General features: G+C 43.4%; 1 protein-coding gene across 11 annotated transcripts in view; it reads left to right on the top strand.

Moving 5' to 3' along the window:
* The window catches only part of bptf (bromodomain PHD finger transcription factor), a 44,236-nt gene extending 26,657 nt beyond the window's left edge, over positions 1-17,579 (top strand). For 4 of the 11 annotated variants that reach the window (XM_029246606.1, XM_029246605.1, XM_029246601.1 and 1 more), the window contains 14 exons: positions 1,064-1,209; positions 1,620-1,749; positions 2,075-2,289; positions 2,685-2,717; positions 2,806-3,046; positions 4,998-5,725; positions 5,931-6,013; positions 6,629-6,854; positions 7,251-7,531; positions 7,820-7,993; positions 9,018-9,210; positions 9,548-9,632; positions 11,253-11,439; positions 13,007-13,080. In XM_029246606.1, the coding sequence (XP_029102439.1) occupies positions 1,064-1,209; positions 1,620-1,749; positions 2,075-2,289; positions 2,685-2,717; positions 2,806-3,046; positions 4,998-5,725; positions 5,931-6,013; positions 6,629-6,854; positions 7,251-7,531; positions 7,820-7,993; positions 9,018-9,210; positions 9,548-9,632; positions 11,253-11,439; positions 13,007-13,043 (2,759 nt within the window). In that variant the 3' untranslated portion in view covers positions 13,044-13,080. Of the gene's footprint in view, positions 1-1,063; positions 1,210-1,619; positions 1,750-2,074; positions 2,290-2,684; positions 2,718-2,805; positions 3,047-4,997; positions 5,726-5,930; positions 6,014-6,628; positions 6,855-7,250; positions 7,532-7,819; positions 7,994-9,017; positions 9,211-9,547; positions 9,633-11,252; positions 11,440-12,085 lie in introns of all 11 variants that reach the window. The other 7 variants (XM_029246604.1, XM_029246600.1, XM_029246603.1 and 4 more) reach the window with 6 other exon arrangements.
* The last annotated feature ends 303 nt before the right edge of the window (positions 17,580-17,882 follow it).

Here is a 17,882-nt window from a genome sequence, read left to right as displayed (position 1 = left end):
GCTTGAAGATAAGTAATATGGGAAGTGAAGTCATTGCAGTGTGCGTGAAAACGTGGATAATCTAAAATTTGGATTCATGAAGTGGTAGTGGCTTAGTGTCTGCTGTTTATGGTTTGTCCTTTATTTCCCTCCCTCACTCCCCCTCCGCTTGAGTGTCCTTCAAAGAAATAGGAAAGGAGTGAAGGGTAGCCTAATTCCATAAACCATAACATGGAAGGAAGAAATGTTTGCATCCACCGGAGAGGCTGAATTACTCGGCAAACAAAAAACGTCTCTAGTTTATTGACACCCATGTTTTGCTAGAAAGAAGGCTTTAACAGGCGGTATATTTGTCTAGCATCAACTGTTTTAAGTTGTTTGTTTTGGAAATGGTAAAGGATGTGAGTATGAAAAGTTTTTCCTGGGTTCTGGCTGCTTCGACAGGTACCTTGCTATATAGCTTTTTTTTAAACTAAGAAGTGAGTCAATCTTAGCAAACTCTACAAACAACTTCCTTAAGAACATGCCGTTTGATGCCATGCCAGCCTCGCAACCTCAGCTTGGTGTGTAGTTAATTTCTCTCCTTTGAAGCCTCGTTTCTTGATGTATATCTTTACATGATCAGTTGTGATGAATTCAAACTGCTAAGGGAAAATGGCAATGATCTGAGACCTGGAAGGGGAAATATTCTCATGTCTGTCCACGTGACAGTTTCTGAAGTTGAGCCAAAATGGTGAAAAATTGAAAACCTCACTGTGTCTGAAAAAGTTAAAGGCATGAATACAATTCATCTATATATAATTTATGGGAATTTTGACATGTTGGGAATAAGTTGGGGGTCTTAGCTGAGATTCTTTTTAATGCTTTTCGTGCATACTATACCCACAACTTTAAAGGCTTCTTAAACCTGAAAGTTTAGACCACAAGTAATGTCATGGTAAATTACATTTCGCAGCTGGCTGTGTAGGTTTGTTACAATCCACAGAAAGTTAAAGAAATGACAACTTCACAATGTGAATTTTGGCGCTAGAGAATTAGTATAGTTGAAGTTCCTTTTTAAGTCATGTATTGTTTCTTTCTACAGGTGTAGTGCAAGTACCACAGAAGGTATTGGGCATCATTCCTTCCAGCACAGCAGGCAACCAACAAACCTTCACTTCATTCCAGCCCCGGACTGCCACTATCAACATTCGTCCCAACACACCAGGGGGTTCTCCTCCTTCACAGCAGGTACTGGTGCATGTCATCCACCTGGAGAGCTTTGATATCCTCATATCTGCAGCAAAAGTGCCATGTACCAGCCTTCATATTTCAGACCATAGTATTGCTTATGGCTGGGTGCGGTGGCACAGCGGGTTTGGCCAGTGCCTGCTGTGTGGCAGGTCTGGTGTTCGAGCCCTGCTTGGGGTGCCTTGCGGCGGACTGTCGTCCTGTCCGGTGTGTCCCCCCTCCCCCTTCGGCCTTGCGCCCTATGTTGCCGGGATAGGCTCCGGCTCGTCGTGACCCCGCTCGGGACAAGCGGTTGTGGATGTTGGTTGGTTGGCTGGCATTGCTTATAACATCAGCTAATATTTTGGATTTGTGTTTTTGTTATGAAAACCTGATGCTTACAGTCATTACTCTTTCTTTTGTTGGCCCAGGTAATCACAACGGGAGCTCAGATCCGACCTGGAATGACAGTGATTCGTACACCCCTGCAGCAGGCTGGAGCACTGGGCAAGACAATCCTGAGAGCTCCACTGGTGGTGCAACAAGGTATCCTCCAAACCAGTAGGTTCCACTCTATTACAACCCCACACCAGTTGTTGGCTTTTTCCAAAGCAACATATACTGTTTCTCCCATGTATACAACTCAAGGGTATTACAGCAGGACCCCTCTCAGGATTGGCACAAAACAGTCAAGTTGCAAGTCTGGGTAATAAAAATATATAACGGTGTCCTCAACAGAGTTAGAGCTGTTGATCATTTTTATATATTTGAGATTAAAGAACAGTTCATTCTGAACCGTTAATGTTGAATAGTGTTAGTCTTCACCCTGTGTCAGAACATGACAACGCTAAAACTGTTAATTGCCGCATTTTTGTGTCCCCTGTAGGTCAGACACAGCAAGTAGTGACGCAGATCATCCGTGGGCAGCCGGTGTCTACTGCCATGTCCAGCCCCAGCTCCCTGCAGAATGTTGGCAGCCAGCAGGTTGTGACCACACCCATGACCACTCCCACCCCACAGACACCCCCAGGTCCCAGACCACAGCAGGGCCAAGTCAAACTCACTTTAGCACAGCTCACCCAACTTACCCAGGGAGCACAGGTAAGCACTTTGTTGTAATGTCACTCCACTCACCACACATCAGTTTAAGGGCCTTCAAACCTATTGCTGCCAGTCTAATACGCAAGCAATCACTTGGCACCTGCGATTTGTCTGTGGAACGTTTACAAGGAGTCCTTCCAGATTTCCAAGTGTTAGCTGAAGGACAAGATCTTTTTCTTTACATTTATTCAATTAGATGCTTTTCTCCGTAGCGATATCTCACAGAAAAATACAATGAGTGCATTATGTGAACAGAAAGAAAGACTAAATACTTTAATAATCTGTGTTCATTCTTCTATGTGCTTGTTTTTGAATTGCAGTTTTGAGTGATATTTTTTCTTTTTTTTTTCTTTTTTTTTTTTGGCTTTCTTTGTTTCTTTTGTCCTCTGTCTCAGAAGCAGCAAGGTACAGCTATGGAGAGGCAGCAGGTTAGAATTGTACTACACATCTGTGGCCATTTCTGATAATTGTCTTGCTGTGTACTGCATTGGGTTGAACTGCTGTCTGTATGTGCAGCAGGGAGGCAACCAGGGCCTGACGGTGGTTATCCAGGGCCAAGGTCAAACCACAGGGCAGCTCCAGGTCATACCCCAGGGTGTGACGGTTATACCAGGCCCTGGGCAGCAGCTAATGCAGGCATCCCTGCCTAATGGCCAGGTCCAGCGCTTCCTTTTCACCCCCATGCCCTCACCGGCATCATCTGGAAACACAGCAGTCACAGCTGTCACAGCTACCACCACCATGCCTTCCATACCAGGTCAGAATCCCACAGAACACTCAAAACACCATATGCCCAGTAACTTCAACACCAATTTCTGACACATTAGTTGCCCTTGTTTTATATATATATATAATGTGTGTGTGTGTGTGTGTGTGTGTATACATATATTTACTGTGTGTGTATACATATATTTACTGTGTGTGTGTGTGTATTTTTTTTTTTTAATTGTTGTAAGGAGGAGAACAGTGTGAAATTATACTTAATTTCCTCAGTACTTCCCAAACTATAAAGGCCAGGATAATTTACTCTACATGAGAAGTTTTATTTGTGAATACATCTGAATTTGCTTTTGCAGTCACACCTGGAATAAAGTAACTCAGTATTAAACATCTAAGTGGTTAATTGATCAGTCATGATAGAACTAATGATGGATGCAACTATTGTGTCGTACTACCATAAAGCATGATGGTATATCTGACAGAGAATGATTCCGTTGGAATTTACTATTACTCCACCGAAAGTAACTGGTTCCAGGTACCTGGTTAAGCATTTACCTAGCAAGAAAAATGCTATTTTAAAAAAGTATTTCCAATTTACTCAGATTTACATTAAAAGTGATCAGATGTTTTAGTGGTTTATGAATGAAGCCTGAGAACTATAAAGTGAGACCACAATTGTTTTATGTCATTTCCTTGGTGTGAAAGATAATGAAAGGTACCATCATAGATGTGAAAAAGTAGTCTTGAGCTGCGATCACATCCCTATTGAGGAATTTTGGACCACTCCTCCATGCAAAACTGCTTTAGTGAAACCATTTCATTTTCATGCGTGAAAACTCTTTTCAGGTCTTGCCACATCATCTCAATTGGATTCAGGTCAGGAATTTGACTAGACCATTCCATAACTTTATATTTCTGTTTCAGCCATATTGGTTGACTTGCTTGTATGTTTGGGGTCATCGTGTTGCTGCATAACCCAGCTGTGGTTCAACTCACAAATTTATTGCCTATTGATCTCCTTTAGAATGTTCTGATACATAGAAGAATTAGTGTGCTTTCTGTGATGGCAAAGTGCCCATGTCTGTTGGCAGCAAAACATTTCCAGTCCATCAGTCTGCCACCACTGCCATCCTTGACTGTTGGTAGAATTACCCTACTCAAGTGTAATACTTGGTTTTCACCAAGTCTAACAGGGCCTATGTCATCCAAAATGTTCTGGTTTTGATTAGTCAGTCCCCAGAACATTCTTCCAGAAGTCCTCAGATATCCAAGTATTTTTCAGCAAACTCTGGACAACCTTCCAAGCAGTTGTTTGTTCCTTGCCACTGTCTTATGTCCTTGTTTTGCACAGTGTCTTTCTTATTGTACAGTGATGAGCACTAATTTGATCAGAGGCAAGAGAGGCCTGCAATTTCCTGGGTATTGTTCCTTTTGAGCTCAATTATTTTACACCTTGCTCATGGAGAGATTTTGACAGGACAACCTCTCTTAAGTAGATTATGCTATTGGTGAGTATGGCCCAGACTGGTTTGTTTGAGATTCAGAGCCCTAGAAATGGTTTAGAAACTTTTATCCGAAAGTATTTAGAGATTTCTGAAGGGTGGCATAAAGGGATTTGGTGAATTGCTCTCTTGGAAGCTGCACTTGTGCTGAAAAGTATTTGTCTGCTTGAATCACATCTGATTATCTTCAAACCGCTGTCTTTAATTCCCCCCTTAATTAGGTTGGTTAAGGCTACTTTCAAAGTTACTTTTTCCATATCTAGGATTGCACAATTTCCTTCTCTTTCACACCAAGGAAGTGACATAGACAATAACACTGGAACCAGCAAAATCTGATAAAATTCAAAAGGCTGAAAAGTAAAGATTGGAAAGGGACCAATAGTTTTTCACCACACTCTAAGATACGATCAGTTTCTTTCTAAAAATTTGGACTGTGTCAAGTTCACTCCTGTATATTAATCATATCTCTTTCCTTCCTTGTTGCAGCAGGTCCAGTGGAACAGAGAGCAATTATGGCCCAGCCACAGACCCCAACCCAGCCCCCTGTCATAGCCCAACCTGCACCCCAGTCCATGTCACAGGTCCAGCCCCAGACCCAACCACAGGTTCAGATCCAAACTCCAGCCTCTACCCAAGCCCAAGCCCCAGTGCAGCCAGCCCAGCAGGCAATCACCCCTGTCCAAGCCAGCACTCCAGCCCTTGGCATTCCTAGTGCCACTCCACAGGCTCATCTCACCCCACAAACTCAGGCCCCTGTACCAACTCAGGCCCCACTGCCCACCCAGCCCTCCACCTCTGTGGCCATCAAGTCTCTCTCGGCGCTTCCTGCCACCAGCCAGGCAGCCATGAAGCAGGTTGCCCAGGCCCGGCCTCAGATTCAGCTACACCAGCCCCAGCTGATTGCGGTGCCTCAGCTACAGCAGCAGGTGCTCTCCCAGATTCAGTCTCAAGTTGCCGCCCAGATCCAGGCCCAGCAGGGCAGTGTGCCCCAGCAGATCAAGCTGCAGCTGCCTATCCAGATTCAGCAAGGGGGCCAGGTACAGGCACACCAGATACAGAACGTGGTGACTATACAGGCAGCTAGCGTACAAGAGCAGCTACAGAGAATCCAGCAGCTCCGTGAGCAGCAACAACAGAAGAAGAAGCTACAGCAGGAAGCCAAGCGTGAGCAGACCCTGCAGGCCACCAGCCAGAGTGACATCATCCAGAAACAAGTACGTCCCCCACTGATCATCACTATGGTGAAATTCACATGCAAACATCATTTTACATAAGCCACTGTCTCCCTCTGACAGAGTTCTGGCAATTTTTTTTATCTAGCTGCTTATGTCACAGGGGTTAGGAGAAGACAATCTCTTGGTTTTTTTCCCCCATGCAAATTCTATGCTGGTGCACAGATGTGACACTATGTACTCACAGGTGGTCATGAAGCAAAATGCTGTGATTGAGCACCTGAAGCAAAAGAAGACTCTTTCTCCAGCTGAGCGGGAGGAGAACCAGAGGTACAGTCAGGCTATACCGTTGTGCCATTGCCTGCTGTTGAACCTCCATCTGGGACTTCTGTTAGTGTACTCTGAAGGTGTCATTGTTTCCCTCATGACCATGAATCATTCTGGTTATATTTAGCCCAGCATCTTCATGTTTAGCCACATCTTGGAACGGGCTGCATATACCCATAAGCTCTTTGAAATTGGTCTGGACCTTTAGGGTGCGGTAGCTAGTGAATGAACCATCATAAACATTGTATACACACACCACCTCATCTTTCCGGTCAGTTTCAGGCATCTGTTGATTCTGGGAACTATAGTTGACCCTGACCTTCACAGCTGGTGATGCTGTGCATGGTTCTCTCTCTCTGTCTGTTCCCACACACAGGAAAGCCCTAGTGCTTAATGTCCTCCATACACTTACACCAAGGCCTGCAGTGTAAAAGTGGTGGAATAATGTTGCATTGTCAAAGCTTGAATATCACATCATTATAATGTCCTGGTTTTTTGTTGCAATGAAAGTATTTGAGTTTTTGTCAAAACTTGCCACAATATTTGTTGTCATTGACCATTTCTTCCGCACATTGCCAGTTCTCCAGTCTTCATTCCTCTCCTATCTTTCCGCTCTAGGATGATCGTATGTAACCAGGTGATGAAGTTCATTCTGGACAAGATTGACAAAGATGAAAGGCAGGCAGCCAAGAAGCGAAAACGGGAGGAATCGGTGGAGCAGAAGCGCTGCAAGCAGAATGCCACCAAGCTATCAGCTCTGCTCTTCAAGCACAAAGAACAGCTAAAGGCTGAGATCCTCAAGAAGCGAGCCCTCTTGGACAAGGAGCTCCAGCTAGAGGTTCAGGTCAGTGCAACATCAAGGCCAGAATTAGGGTCATATTGATGCTTCTGTGGTTTCTGTATGTGTTTTTGGCACCCAGGTTTGAAACACATTTATTAAGGACATTGGGTCAAGAGAGAGACCACAGACGAGTTGTGGCTGAGCTATAAGCATGCGCAAACCCTTAATTTTTAAATGATGTGGAAAGACACAGGGTCCTCTAAAGGAAGATGGATTGATCTCTCTTCTTGGCTTTGTGCCCTGAGGGTTTGGAGAGCTACTGTGAGGTTCCAGGACATGCCATGGTTTCCTTACAGGCAAGAGGGGTTTGCAAAGGTCTTAACAGTAGCTTGGCCTGAGCTACAAAGTATGGCTGTTCTTAATCTTCTCTGCTAACCTTTCTGGGGGTACATTTTGCAGGAAGAACTAAGGAAGGACCTAAGCAAGCTAAGGAGAGAGAAGGAGAAGGCACAGGCAGCTGCCTCCCAGGCTGCCGCCGCAGCTGCTGCTGCAGCTACAGCTGCTGCCGCTCTCACTTCCATGGTAACCTCTCCTTCAACTCACAAGCGCAAACGCGACGATGACAAGGACAACACCTCAACTAAGCCGAAGAAAAAGAAGATGATCTCTACTACCTCAAAGGATGCCAAGAAGGACACAAAGTTGTACTGCATCTGCAAGACTCCCTACGATGAGTCAAAGTAAGTCCCCTTGCAGTGAAAGACAAGGTAGCTGCATATAGTTGAACAAAGAGTAGGTTACAAAGCAGCATATCTAATAGATCAGCTTATAAGGCTTGCGGAGGAATAGCCACCTTTTAACTAGTCATTTACTAGTTTGAGGACTAAAGTTGTTGGTCTGTGAGCAGCCATATTGGGGCTTTTCTGGACTGCGGGCAGAGAGCCCTGTCTTTCCTTGTATATGAACTGGTGCTGCAAAGTTCTCCCAAAAGATGATGATGGTTTAATGACGTTCTGTCTGGTTTTCAGGTTCTACATCGGTTGTGACCTTTGCACTAACTGGTACCATGGTGAGTGTGTGGGCATCACAGAGAAGGAGGCCAAGAAGATGGACGACTACATCTGCAATGAGTGTAAGCGGGCACAGGAGGGCAACACGGAGGAGCTGTACTGCATCTGCCGGACGCCGTATGATGAAGCACAGTAAGGACCCATTACGGTAGCGCTCAGTTTGTGATCACAGTGGCTGGGATTCCAATAGGAAAAAAATTCAGATCTCATACAACTGTGGGTGTCTTGACTGAGACAGAGGTGACACAATGGTGTGACAACCAGCAGAAATGATGCCAAATAAGGCTTTTGGGTCGCCTGCTAATTACAGAGAAAACATTAACTGGCTCCTACATTTGTTGTTAATTTAGATAAAATGTTAGATCCATTATGCGTAAGTATGTTTTTTTAACTTGCATTTATTTAGCAGATGCTTTTCTCCAAAGCGACTTCCAGTGAACTATATGTAGTGCTATCAGCCCACACGCCTTATTCATCAGGGTGACTTACACTGCTAGATACACTACTTACACTGGGTCACTCATCCATACATCAGTGGAACACACACACACATTCTGTCATTCACACGCTATGAGGGAACCTGAACTTTGGACTGTGGGAGGAAACCGGGGCACCCAGAGGAAACCCACACAGACACAGGGAGAACATCCAAACTCCACACAGACTGAGTGGGGATCGAACCCACGTCCTCTCACACCACCCAAGCGCTGTGAGACAGCAGCGCTACTCGCTGTGCCACCATCCTGCCACTCGCACCATCTTGTGTAGTTTACTTTTTTGTAGTATACCTGTTTTTGTGAGACTGAGATTTGCAGCACTTTTAAACTTTCACTTTAGATGTCAGTAGAGAACATATTGCAGTCTATAGTTAATCTTAGTATTGTTACAAATCAAATTAAATGTGATTATTCTTGACTGTCAGGACCGTCCAAACAAATCCCAAAGTCCCCAGTGGCCTTGTTATTCTAAAACTGTACTAAGCCACGTGATACAGGAGGGATCTTTGCTGTTTAGCGTAGCCAAAATGCCTGTTTTTCTTTGAATGGTTTTCATGTTAACTATTTAAATCAAGCAAATTATCTAGAAAGGCGTGATGGTGCCCTTTCCCCCGATGAGGTTCCGTTGTCATGTCTTATGCCGTGCCACTTACTCGCAGGTTCTACATCGGCTGCGACCGGTGCCAGAACTGGTACCACGGACGCTGCGTGGGCATCCTGCAGAGCGAGGCGAACCACATCGACGAGTACGTGTGCCCGCAGTGCCAGTCCACGGAGGATGCTATGACTGTGCTGACACCACTCACGGACAAGGACTACGAAGGGTTAAGAAGAATCCTCCGTTCCTTGCAGGTACTCTTGTGCCACCCCCCTCCCCCCCCACCGCCGCTCTGCAGCAACCAGGGACACAATGAAAGCCCTCTTCTTCATACGTCCTTTATCTGATCTTCTCCTGCCCCTCTCCCTGGGGGCTGCTGTTGGATCTCTGCCTGGTTTAGCTTCCCCACACTGCTTTTGTGTTTTCATCCTCTCCTCATCTATGCACTGCAGAAAGGGAGCAGGAGTACATCTGTGTTTAACCAGCTGCTTCCAATAGTGGTTTTGTCTATTTTTTTCTTTTCATTTTGGGGGGTGATAACAAGTGTATTATTTTTATATCCTATTTTTTTTCCCCACCAATTTTTTTCAGGCACACAAAATGGCCTGGCCGTTCTTAGAACCAGTGGATCCCAACGATGCCCCAGATTACTATGGTGTTATTAAGGAACCTATGGGTAAGCGCGGGAGCAGTTCTCTATGATGCCATCTTTCAACGAATTTCTTTTCAGTGCTTTTGCCACCGACGAATGTGTTGTTTGAATGTGGTAGTAACGAAGCACTGGCCATTAGAAGCGGGGTAGTTTTGCCCTGCATCACCTCATGAATTGCTGTTAGAGGAGGCCCTCCAACTCAGATCAAACTGCCCACCTAAACATCAACTTGCGTCAGCCATCTCTTAGAACTGCCAAACAAACAAACTGTTAATGACTTGCGGAAAACCTCCAGACTGCCCTTTCGCTGAAAATGTCAGGCAACCCCAAGCAAGAAGTTATAGCTCTCAAAAAAAGATCCATGATGACATACAGGAATGTGTTCGATGCTGTTATCACTGGGGGACTATGACCTGATTTATATGTTTGATACCTTATAAATTTACACGAAAACGGCAACTAGATGCTAAACTTCATTGCTTCATTTTCATTCTAATAGTTTTAAAACACACACTGTGACTAGCTATCCACAAAGGATCTTTTCAGTTAGCTGTGCAAAAGCTTCAGATTGAATTTAACTCAGCATCAGTATTTTTGTTCTAATTAGCCCGATATAAATGTAAAAAAAAAAAAAATTAATAAAATAATGTTGGATAACAGAATAATTCAAATCTTGGTTTGAGTGTCTGACGTTAAAGGTTTCCTCAAAAACAAATTTGTTTTTACGTTTTAAATTTGAGTTGGAACATCTTCAAGCCCGATGAAAATTCTTATTAGTTGTGTATACAAGTGCTTTGGTTGCATGAGACGCAGAGAAACTGCATGTGGTTTATGGCCCAAGTGTTTGTTTTAATTGCATTTTCACTGGCCTCTATCCTTCCGGCCCTTAAGCATTCAGCTCCAGGATGAAAAAACCAATAAACCGCCATGTGGATAGTGCAGACGTCCACAGGCTCAGCAGGGAGAGGTAGAGGGAGCACTTTCTGTTAGTAGTAGTTGTTGTTGCCATTTAGCACGCATCGATAATAGACATTATATACATATAATAGATGGCGAGGTCTTATGGTGTGAGCTGTGATCAGGTTTCTACGTGTAACCTCAGTGGTGTGCACCCGCTCATATTTAAGTGAAGTCTGTATAAATGCTCCTTCTGTTCCTCTGCATTATCATCTTTTAGAGCAAACATATTGTGCCTCAAAGGGATTGATGTCACCTTGGTGAATAAGGTGTGTGGGCTGATAACACTACATAGAGTTCGTTGGAAGTTGCTTTGGAGAAAAGTGTCTAAGTAAATAAATGTAATGATATGTAGTGTAATTCTCAAACTATTAAGAACCCCAGGAACAGCAGCAACCCAGCAAGACCTTTTAAAACCTGACTCCATTATATGGGGTAGTGCATAAGTCAATACAATTTGTTATATACATATTTACATAAGTCAATATACACTGTATATACTATGAACATAAGTCAGTCCCACCTATCACTGAAAGATGCTATTGTTAATTTTTATTATGTCATGTGGGCAAATGTTGCAGATAAGATTATCTTGCTAGCTGTTGTGTTTTTCCACTGGTCAAACATTGAAATAAGACTTTGGTTCCAAACTGATTTTGTTTGCCTTTATTTCCCTTCCAATTCAAGACCTATCTACAATGGAGAACAGGGTGCAGAAACGGTATTACATCAAGCTAACGGAGTTTGTGGCAGACATGACCAAAATATTTGACAACTGCCGCTATTACAACCCCAGCGATTCGCCCTTCTACCAGTGTGCAGAGGTCCTCGAGTCCTTCTTTGTACAGAAGCTCAAAGCTTTCAAAGCAAGCAGGTAGGACGAGGGGCCCACTCTTTGCAGTTGCCCCCCCGAGTCTGCCCCGGGGTCTCTTTTTTTGGACATCTGTCACACCACTTCCATTGTGCTACTTCTCTGCTTGGCCTCTTCTACTCAGAACTACTGGGTGTTTGTATCTCATGTATGAGCTGCTGGTTTGCCTACTAGTCATGTTGAGTCTTCTTCCTCCCCCTACTTCAGTCTGTGCTCATCTCTAATTCCTCATCTTATTCTCCTGAGACCACAGCTATGGTCCAGGGCTCCTCCAAGGCAACACTGAATGAAACTGACCATTTGTGTAGTGAAGGATTCATGTAACGTGTCTGCTGTTCTTGAGTGCATTTGTAATGCTCTAACTAAGATTGATATTAATGATAGGGTTAGATTTGTCATCTGCTACTCTCAGCCTTCAAACTGCCTGTAACTTGAGGTGTGCTTTGGGGATTAAGCTCATCAGTGGCCCTTCTAGTCAAACAAAATGTAAAGTGTTGATACGTTCCTTGGCTGTAGCAGTTGGCTCCTTTTTGCTCCGTTTGGCCTCTGTGTGTGTGCTTCTCATTACACTGCATTGCATTACTTAGTGTTTTGTTCATTTGCTTTGCATGCATTTATTTATCCCATCCATTCTCTCTCTTTCTTGCAGATTGTGATGTCGTAAGTCTCACGTAGTAGCTGGACTGGATGCTGGGGTCACTCTTAAATATTAAGTCATGGAAACATGCTGTGTTAAACAGCATAAACAACAAAAAATTGTAATCTGGTTATGCCTTAAGTAATTTTGTAAGAAAAATTTAAAAATCCAGACTAAGAGGAGGTGTCCAGTGACAATCGCAATGTGGCAGCCATGTTGACAGCAAAGTGGCATGGAGTTGAGATACGATGAGTAGGGTTTTTAATTTAAATTTTTGTAATATTTTACATTGTTCAGTTAAATTGTCATAGCAGAAATGTTTACTTTTAAATAGTTACATTTTGACTGACATGTTAGGCTAGGTAATATATGGACTTTAGAAAATGAAATATTTTTGTATAAAATGGTTGTTTCAAATTTCTTAGCAGTTTATAAGCAGCAGAGAAGCAGGTGTTTCGAAGGGCAAAACGTGTAAATGATGGGCCCTCCAGGTAATTAAGTGGGGAATCATTGATGCATTTATGGCAGTTTACCTGTGCTTAAATTAAACCAGATAATGTTCATACCTGAAAATTTTACATTGTTACGTGACACTGTTACAAGTTGTATGCTTTGAAATCCTTTTGTGAAGGATTGTTTTTATAGTTAAAAATAGTTGCCATTACCTGGTATTTTACGAAAGCCTTTGAATGCCTTTTTGCTCCAATATGCGGTTGAACGATGATGGAAAAACTGTAGTATTACACCAACATGGCTGCTGCTTTTTTTTCTTTTTTTTTTTTTTTTTCTTTTTTCTTTTCTCCTCACCTCAGACCCCCTGGCATCCCGTGTTTGTATTTCCTATCGTTCTTATTTGTCTGCTTGGAACATTTAATTAAAAAAAAAAAAAAATTTCAAGGGTTCTCAACTCTTCCTCTTTCCCATATTCTGTAGGTCTCATAACAACAAACTGCAGTCTACAGCTTCTTAAAACTCACGTCTCTTTGGTCTAACCTTAAAAAAAAAAAAGAAAAAGAAAAAAAAAGGTGGGGGGGCAAGAATCTGGTTGTTTCTGAACATTAGTGTCCACGGTGGATCCAGGCTACACGTGCCGCTTGGATGCTCTCCACATCCCTGTTCCGGCCGGGTCCCCAGCAAAAGGAAGCTTCCCCCTAAAACCAGCATACCCTCCCAGAAGCACCACACTCCCCTCCCTACCCACTGCCCTGGAGGACCGCGTCTCACTGAGCAGCCTCTGAAGATGGGAGAGACTGGCGAGAGAGCGAGGCCAAAAGGTTTAGCTGTGGATGGTCGCAAATAAAACAGACTGAGAGACCTTATCTGTGCAGGTTCACCACCAGTCATATTCAAGAGGGAATTTCAGACCATTTTACTTTTTTGTTCTTTTTTTCAAATCGGCAGTGAAGTTGAAAGAATGAGGAAACACTCCACAGTCTGGAGCGGCCAGTTTTGGTGCCTGAAGGCAAGATCTGAGAACTAAGCAACTCTGCTGCTGGTTTCAGTATATGTCTGTCATCCCATTTGTCACAGCTTTTTTTTTTTTTTTTTTTTTTTGGGGGGGGGCGCTTAAATTTTAAGCCCATGAACTTCATATTTTTTTTTTATCTCTTCTCATAATTCCTGTAATTGACAAGGTTTGAGTAATATTCACACCTTTTGAAATTTTTGAATTTACCCAGTCCTTCAAGTAGCATCTTGGAACTGAATGTTTTGTAATACAGACAGCGGCACTAAAGAGAAAGATTATACATTTCTATAAAATAAATGACAGACTTTAAAAAGAACGATGTGTATTTGAAGCTATCCTGTTTGTAAAACTTTTCAGATTTTTTTTTTTTTTTGTATTCCAACTCACAAAACATTGATGTATATGAAACATAATAAATAGAGAAGACCACAGTGTCTCCAAATGTTCTTAATTGAAGGCATTCATCCAAGAAAACCATGAACACTTTCCTTGGTCTTTCCCAAAGAAACAGGGCCTGCAGGAAAGGATTTACACCATAAAGGGCATACTCTACTTAAATGTAATTTCATTTCAGATATGGAGCAGGATGCAGAGCAGGCTAGAGCTTTTCTATATGAAGTTCATAATACAAATGATTCCATAAAGCAGGTCTAATACATGAGAACTACAGGGAACTGTTCTGTGAGTATGTGCCTCTAGCACATGACATAAATTATTGGTTTTTGGAACATTAAAAAATGTATGGGATTTTATCGTCTTTTGACAAGTTTAAAGCAATTTTAAAATCTTAAAGGCTGTATTTAGGAGAATTCGGTGACCTCTTTCCAAAGTTCTAAAGTATTAAGCGGAGCTGTAAGACTCTCGTTTCTGTGGTCATCTTAGAAATAACAGACCAGTGTGGTGATGGACCATCTTTTGGTACAAGATGTCTCCTTGTTCATTGGTGCAGTGGGGGGGTTTCTGTGAATTTCACCATGCAGATGACCAATGCAATGAATTTTTTTTTTGGTTCTCGAATGCTTGTCTGACCTGTTGTAGCACAGCTTTTTAATGTAAATGAGATTTTGCATTTAGGTGAAATTGCCCTTTATGTCAACAATGCTGCATATTGTATGCGTAATGATGGGGGGGGTGTACAGATTCTTTAACAAGTTATGTAAAGGAAAACAACTGCACATCTCATTACATCACAATATCTGTATTATTTATTCATATCTATGGAATTTAATTCATTTTGACAGATGTTTAAAAAATAATTGGAGGAAAAAACACTTTCCTACCAGTAGGGAATAGATGCTCTCTATGTTTTTAACAGATTGTGGCAACTCTAAAGAGATTCTTTTTTTGTACCTGATAGGACATTTCATCCTAGATAATAAAGTAATGTTTTTGACATCAACTTTGCAGAGCAGTCTTCAGTGCCCATTCTTCTGGTTTACACACGTGCTTTGTGATTCTTCTGTTCGGTTCCATTCCTATGGTTTTACTGTCTGTTACACTTGCTGCACAGTCATGTTCCCATGTCATTATGTTCTATCAAAGGTCATGTAGTAACAAAACAGATACAAACATGCATTTAAACTCCACACTCTTCAATGTTCAGTTTTTATTGCTTGATTTCACTGCACCAGTCAGTGTCTTCTATAGGCTTTTGTGTTACACAAGTTCTTTTGAGTCTGTAAAAACTCTTGTCACTGTATTAGAATGACCCAAACTAGCAATTCATATGTTAGCATTGTGTTTCTAAATTTCATGGACTGTCCTGGAAAATGTCAGATTTGAAGAATTTATACTGAGACTGAGTGGTGCTTTACTCTGCCATCTACTCATGGGGGCCGCAGGAACAGCAGCGATGGTGCCGACAGTTTCCTCGTGGCCGAAGGAAGAAGCCTATTGCAACGATTGGCTCTCACAGAGCAGATGCCGCTGCGCTCAATTTTCAGAACATGGATTTTGACTTTGAGCTCTACCCTCATTTCATTCAGGACCATATCCAGACCACTTACTGTGTCTTGCATTCCAACAGGTAGTTACGGCATTAACCGGCGGTGTCTTCGGGGCACGTGGACAAGGACAAAATGGGCTGGAGCTGCTCGCCGGAGAGGCACCCGCTCATGTTACGCTCCTTCACTTTGACATGCAAAGTAAAACTGCAAGACTCGGAACTCCACGTGAGCCAAGTGTGAAGCAGATGACATCGTTCTGTCCCCTGTTTGGGACTAGCGGCTCTAAAACGTTTTATCCTGTCACACAGGAAGAATCTCGCCCAGTGGCTTCCTCGCACCCCACCATGAAGAATGCTCTGGTGTTCCAGTGCTGACGGAAGCCGAGATGCAGAGAGCCCTCATTTCCTGCCAGCCTTGGTTGCCTCCAGCTCTGATCCCAGATACGCTCAAAGTCTGGGAAGTCGTCGTCGTCGTCGTCCTCCTGGGCGTGTAATGGTTTCTCCTGCTGCTGACATCATGACTGCTTGTGTTTATCGCCCATGGCATCTATAGGGTCTGTTGGCCACCAGGCACCCTTGAGCCACACAACTGTGAGCTTTTCCAGCATTTCCTTTTGCAGGACTTGCTTCCGTGATCATTTATTAAATGTTATTCGTTTAAAAATCCTTTCCCCAACACCTCCCCAGGAAAACAACAAATTCAGTGACGGCGCGCAGACATTTAGTCGAGGAAAAAGAAGAGCGCGCTTCAATGGCATAGGCCTGAACGCACGCACTATGGAACTTCTCCATAAATCCTCACCTCTGAGACCAAGGTATGGGACATCTGTGATTAAAGACTTTCCTCTGGAGGAGGCGAAACACAGGCCTTCTCACTCTTTCCTGCTGCTTGCATAACCCACTAACCTTTTCCCCCCTTTTTTTCCCTTTCCTACCTCCGTCCAGTCTACCCACACCGCCATGGGGAGTCTGCCCGGGCACGAGCACACGGGTGCAAGGTGGTAGCCCCCACGTGCTCAGCCGCCCGTCCCCAGCTAGGTGGTCAGGTATAGCCAGGGATCATATTCCCACGATTAGCCTCTAGCACACAAACCCCCTTAATACAGCCGCGCCTGTTTGAACTGAACTTCAACCACCAACTTTTCGTCACACGCATGTAATTAAAGTTAAGAAAACAACTGTGTGTAAGTGTAACCTTTTGGTTACTACCTTTTTTCTGCTTTTTCTGAGGTTGTTTTGCTTTTGCAGCCTTTCCACCTTCCCCATAACGCACACACACACACTCACTCGCACACACTCGCACACAAGCTTTCTTTTTGGATAACAGTGCATTTCCTGAATCCCGATAAGAAGCCAGAAAGTGAGAGAGCGCAGAAGCCACAGTGTGTACACTTGGGCATAAAAGCACTTTCTGTTCTGACAGCCAGTCAATGACTCAGAGACTCCCTGGGTTCGCTCTGACTTTCCATCCACACAGGCGCTCTCTTGTGCTGCGGTTCCCTCATGCAGGTCCGCAGGAAGCCATGCGACTGGACAAGCACGTATTTGCTGCCAGGAGCACTGCAATGATAACGCATCCTGCTTCCCACAGACGGTTCAACAGAATTCGCTCTAAGGCACTTTTGTGAGTCTGGATTTATGACTTCCAGTGTCCATCTTGGATCAATTAAATGCATTTAAACACTGTGGATTTCCTGGATTTCCCTTAACCTCTGTCTTGTCTAGTAAATCAAAAGACTCTATAAAATTGTCGGTCCTCGACACGATTCGAGGCCTGTCCAGAGAAGTGGCCGACCGGGGTCCGCAGGCCCGCTTTTTTAACATTTAGAAATCAGGCTGGGGAGAGCGAAGGGGGCTGAAGAGCTGCACATGATTGTTTGGTTCTCTTTGTGTGATATTCGGTGAAGGCTAAGCCGCGTGCTTTCTGTAGTCCTCGCAGTCTTTCTCCTGGAGCTACTTAAAGGGGCACGAAAAGGCTTTTGAACCCCTTGGAATGACCTGTATTTCTGCATTAATAACCCATGCAATGTCTTAGAGAGTCTGCTTAAACTATTATTGTGACTTGGAGAAAAATGGAAGCAGACCACATTTACTTATTTAGCTGATGCTTTTCTCCAAAGTGATTTGCAGTGTTGAGGTTACAATTATTTACCCCTTTATACAGGTAGGTAATTTTTTTTTTTTTTTTTTTTTTTTTACTGTAGCAATTTTAGGGTAAGTACCTTGCTGATAGGTACTACAGCCAGAGGTGAGGCTTGAACCTCCAACCTTGGGGTCTAAAGGCAGTAGCACAACCACTACTGTATAAGCTGTCTGCATATTTGCTCACTAATGCAGCAATGCAGGAAATTCCCAAGGATTCACAAACTTTTTCTTGCAACTGTATTTGATGTAAA

This window comes from Scleropages formosus, chromosome 20 (assembly GCF_900964775.1).
Source record: "Scleropages formosus chromosome 20, fSclFor1.1, whole genome shotgun sequence".
Classification (NCBI taxonomy): domain Eukaryota; kingdom Metazoa; phylum Chordata; class Actinopteri; order Osteoglossiformes; family Osteoglossidae; genus Scleropages; species Scleropages formosus.
The sequence above is the reverse complement of the archived record's forward strand: the minus strand, read 5'-3'. Positions and strand labels throughout refer to the sequence as shown.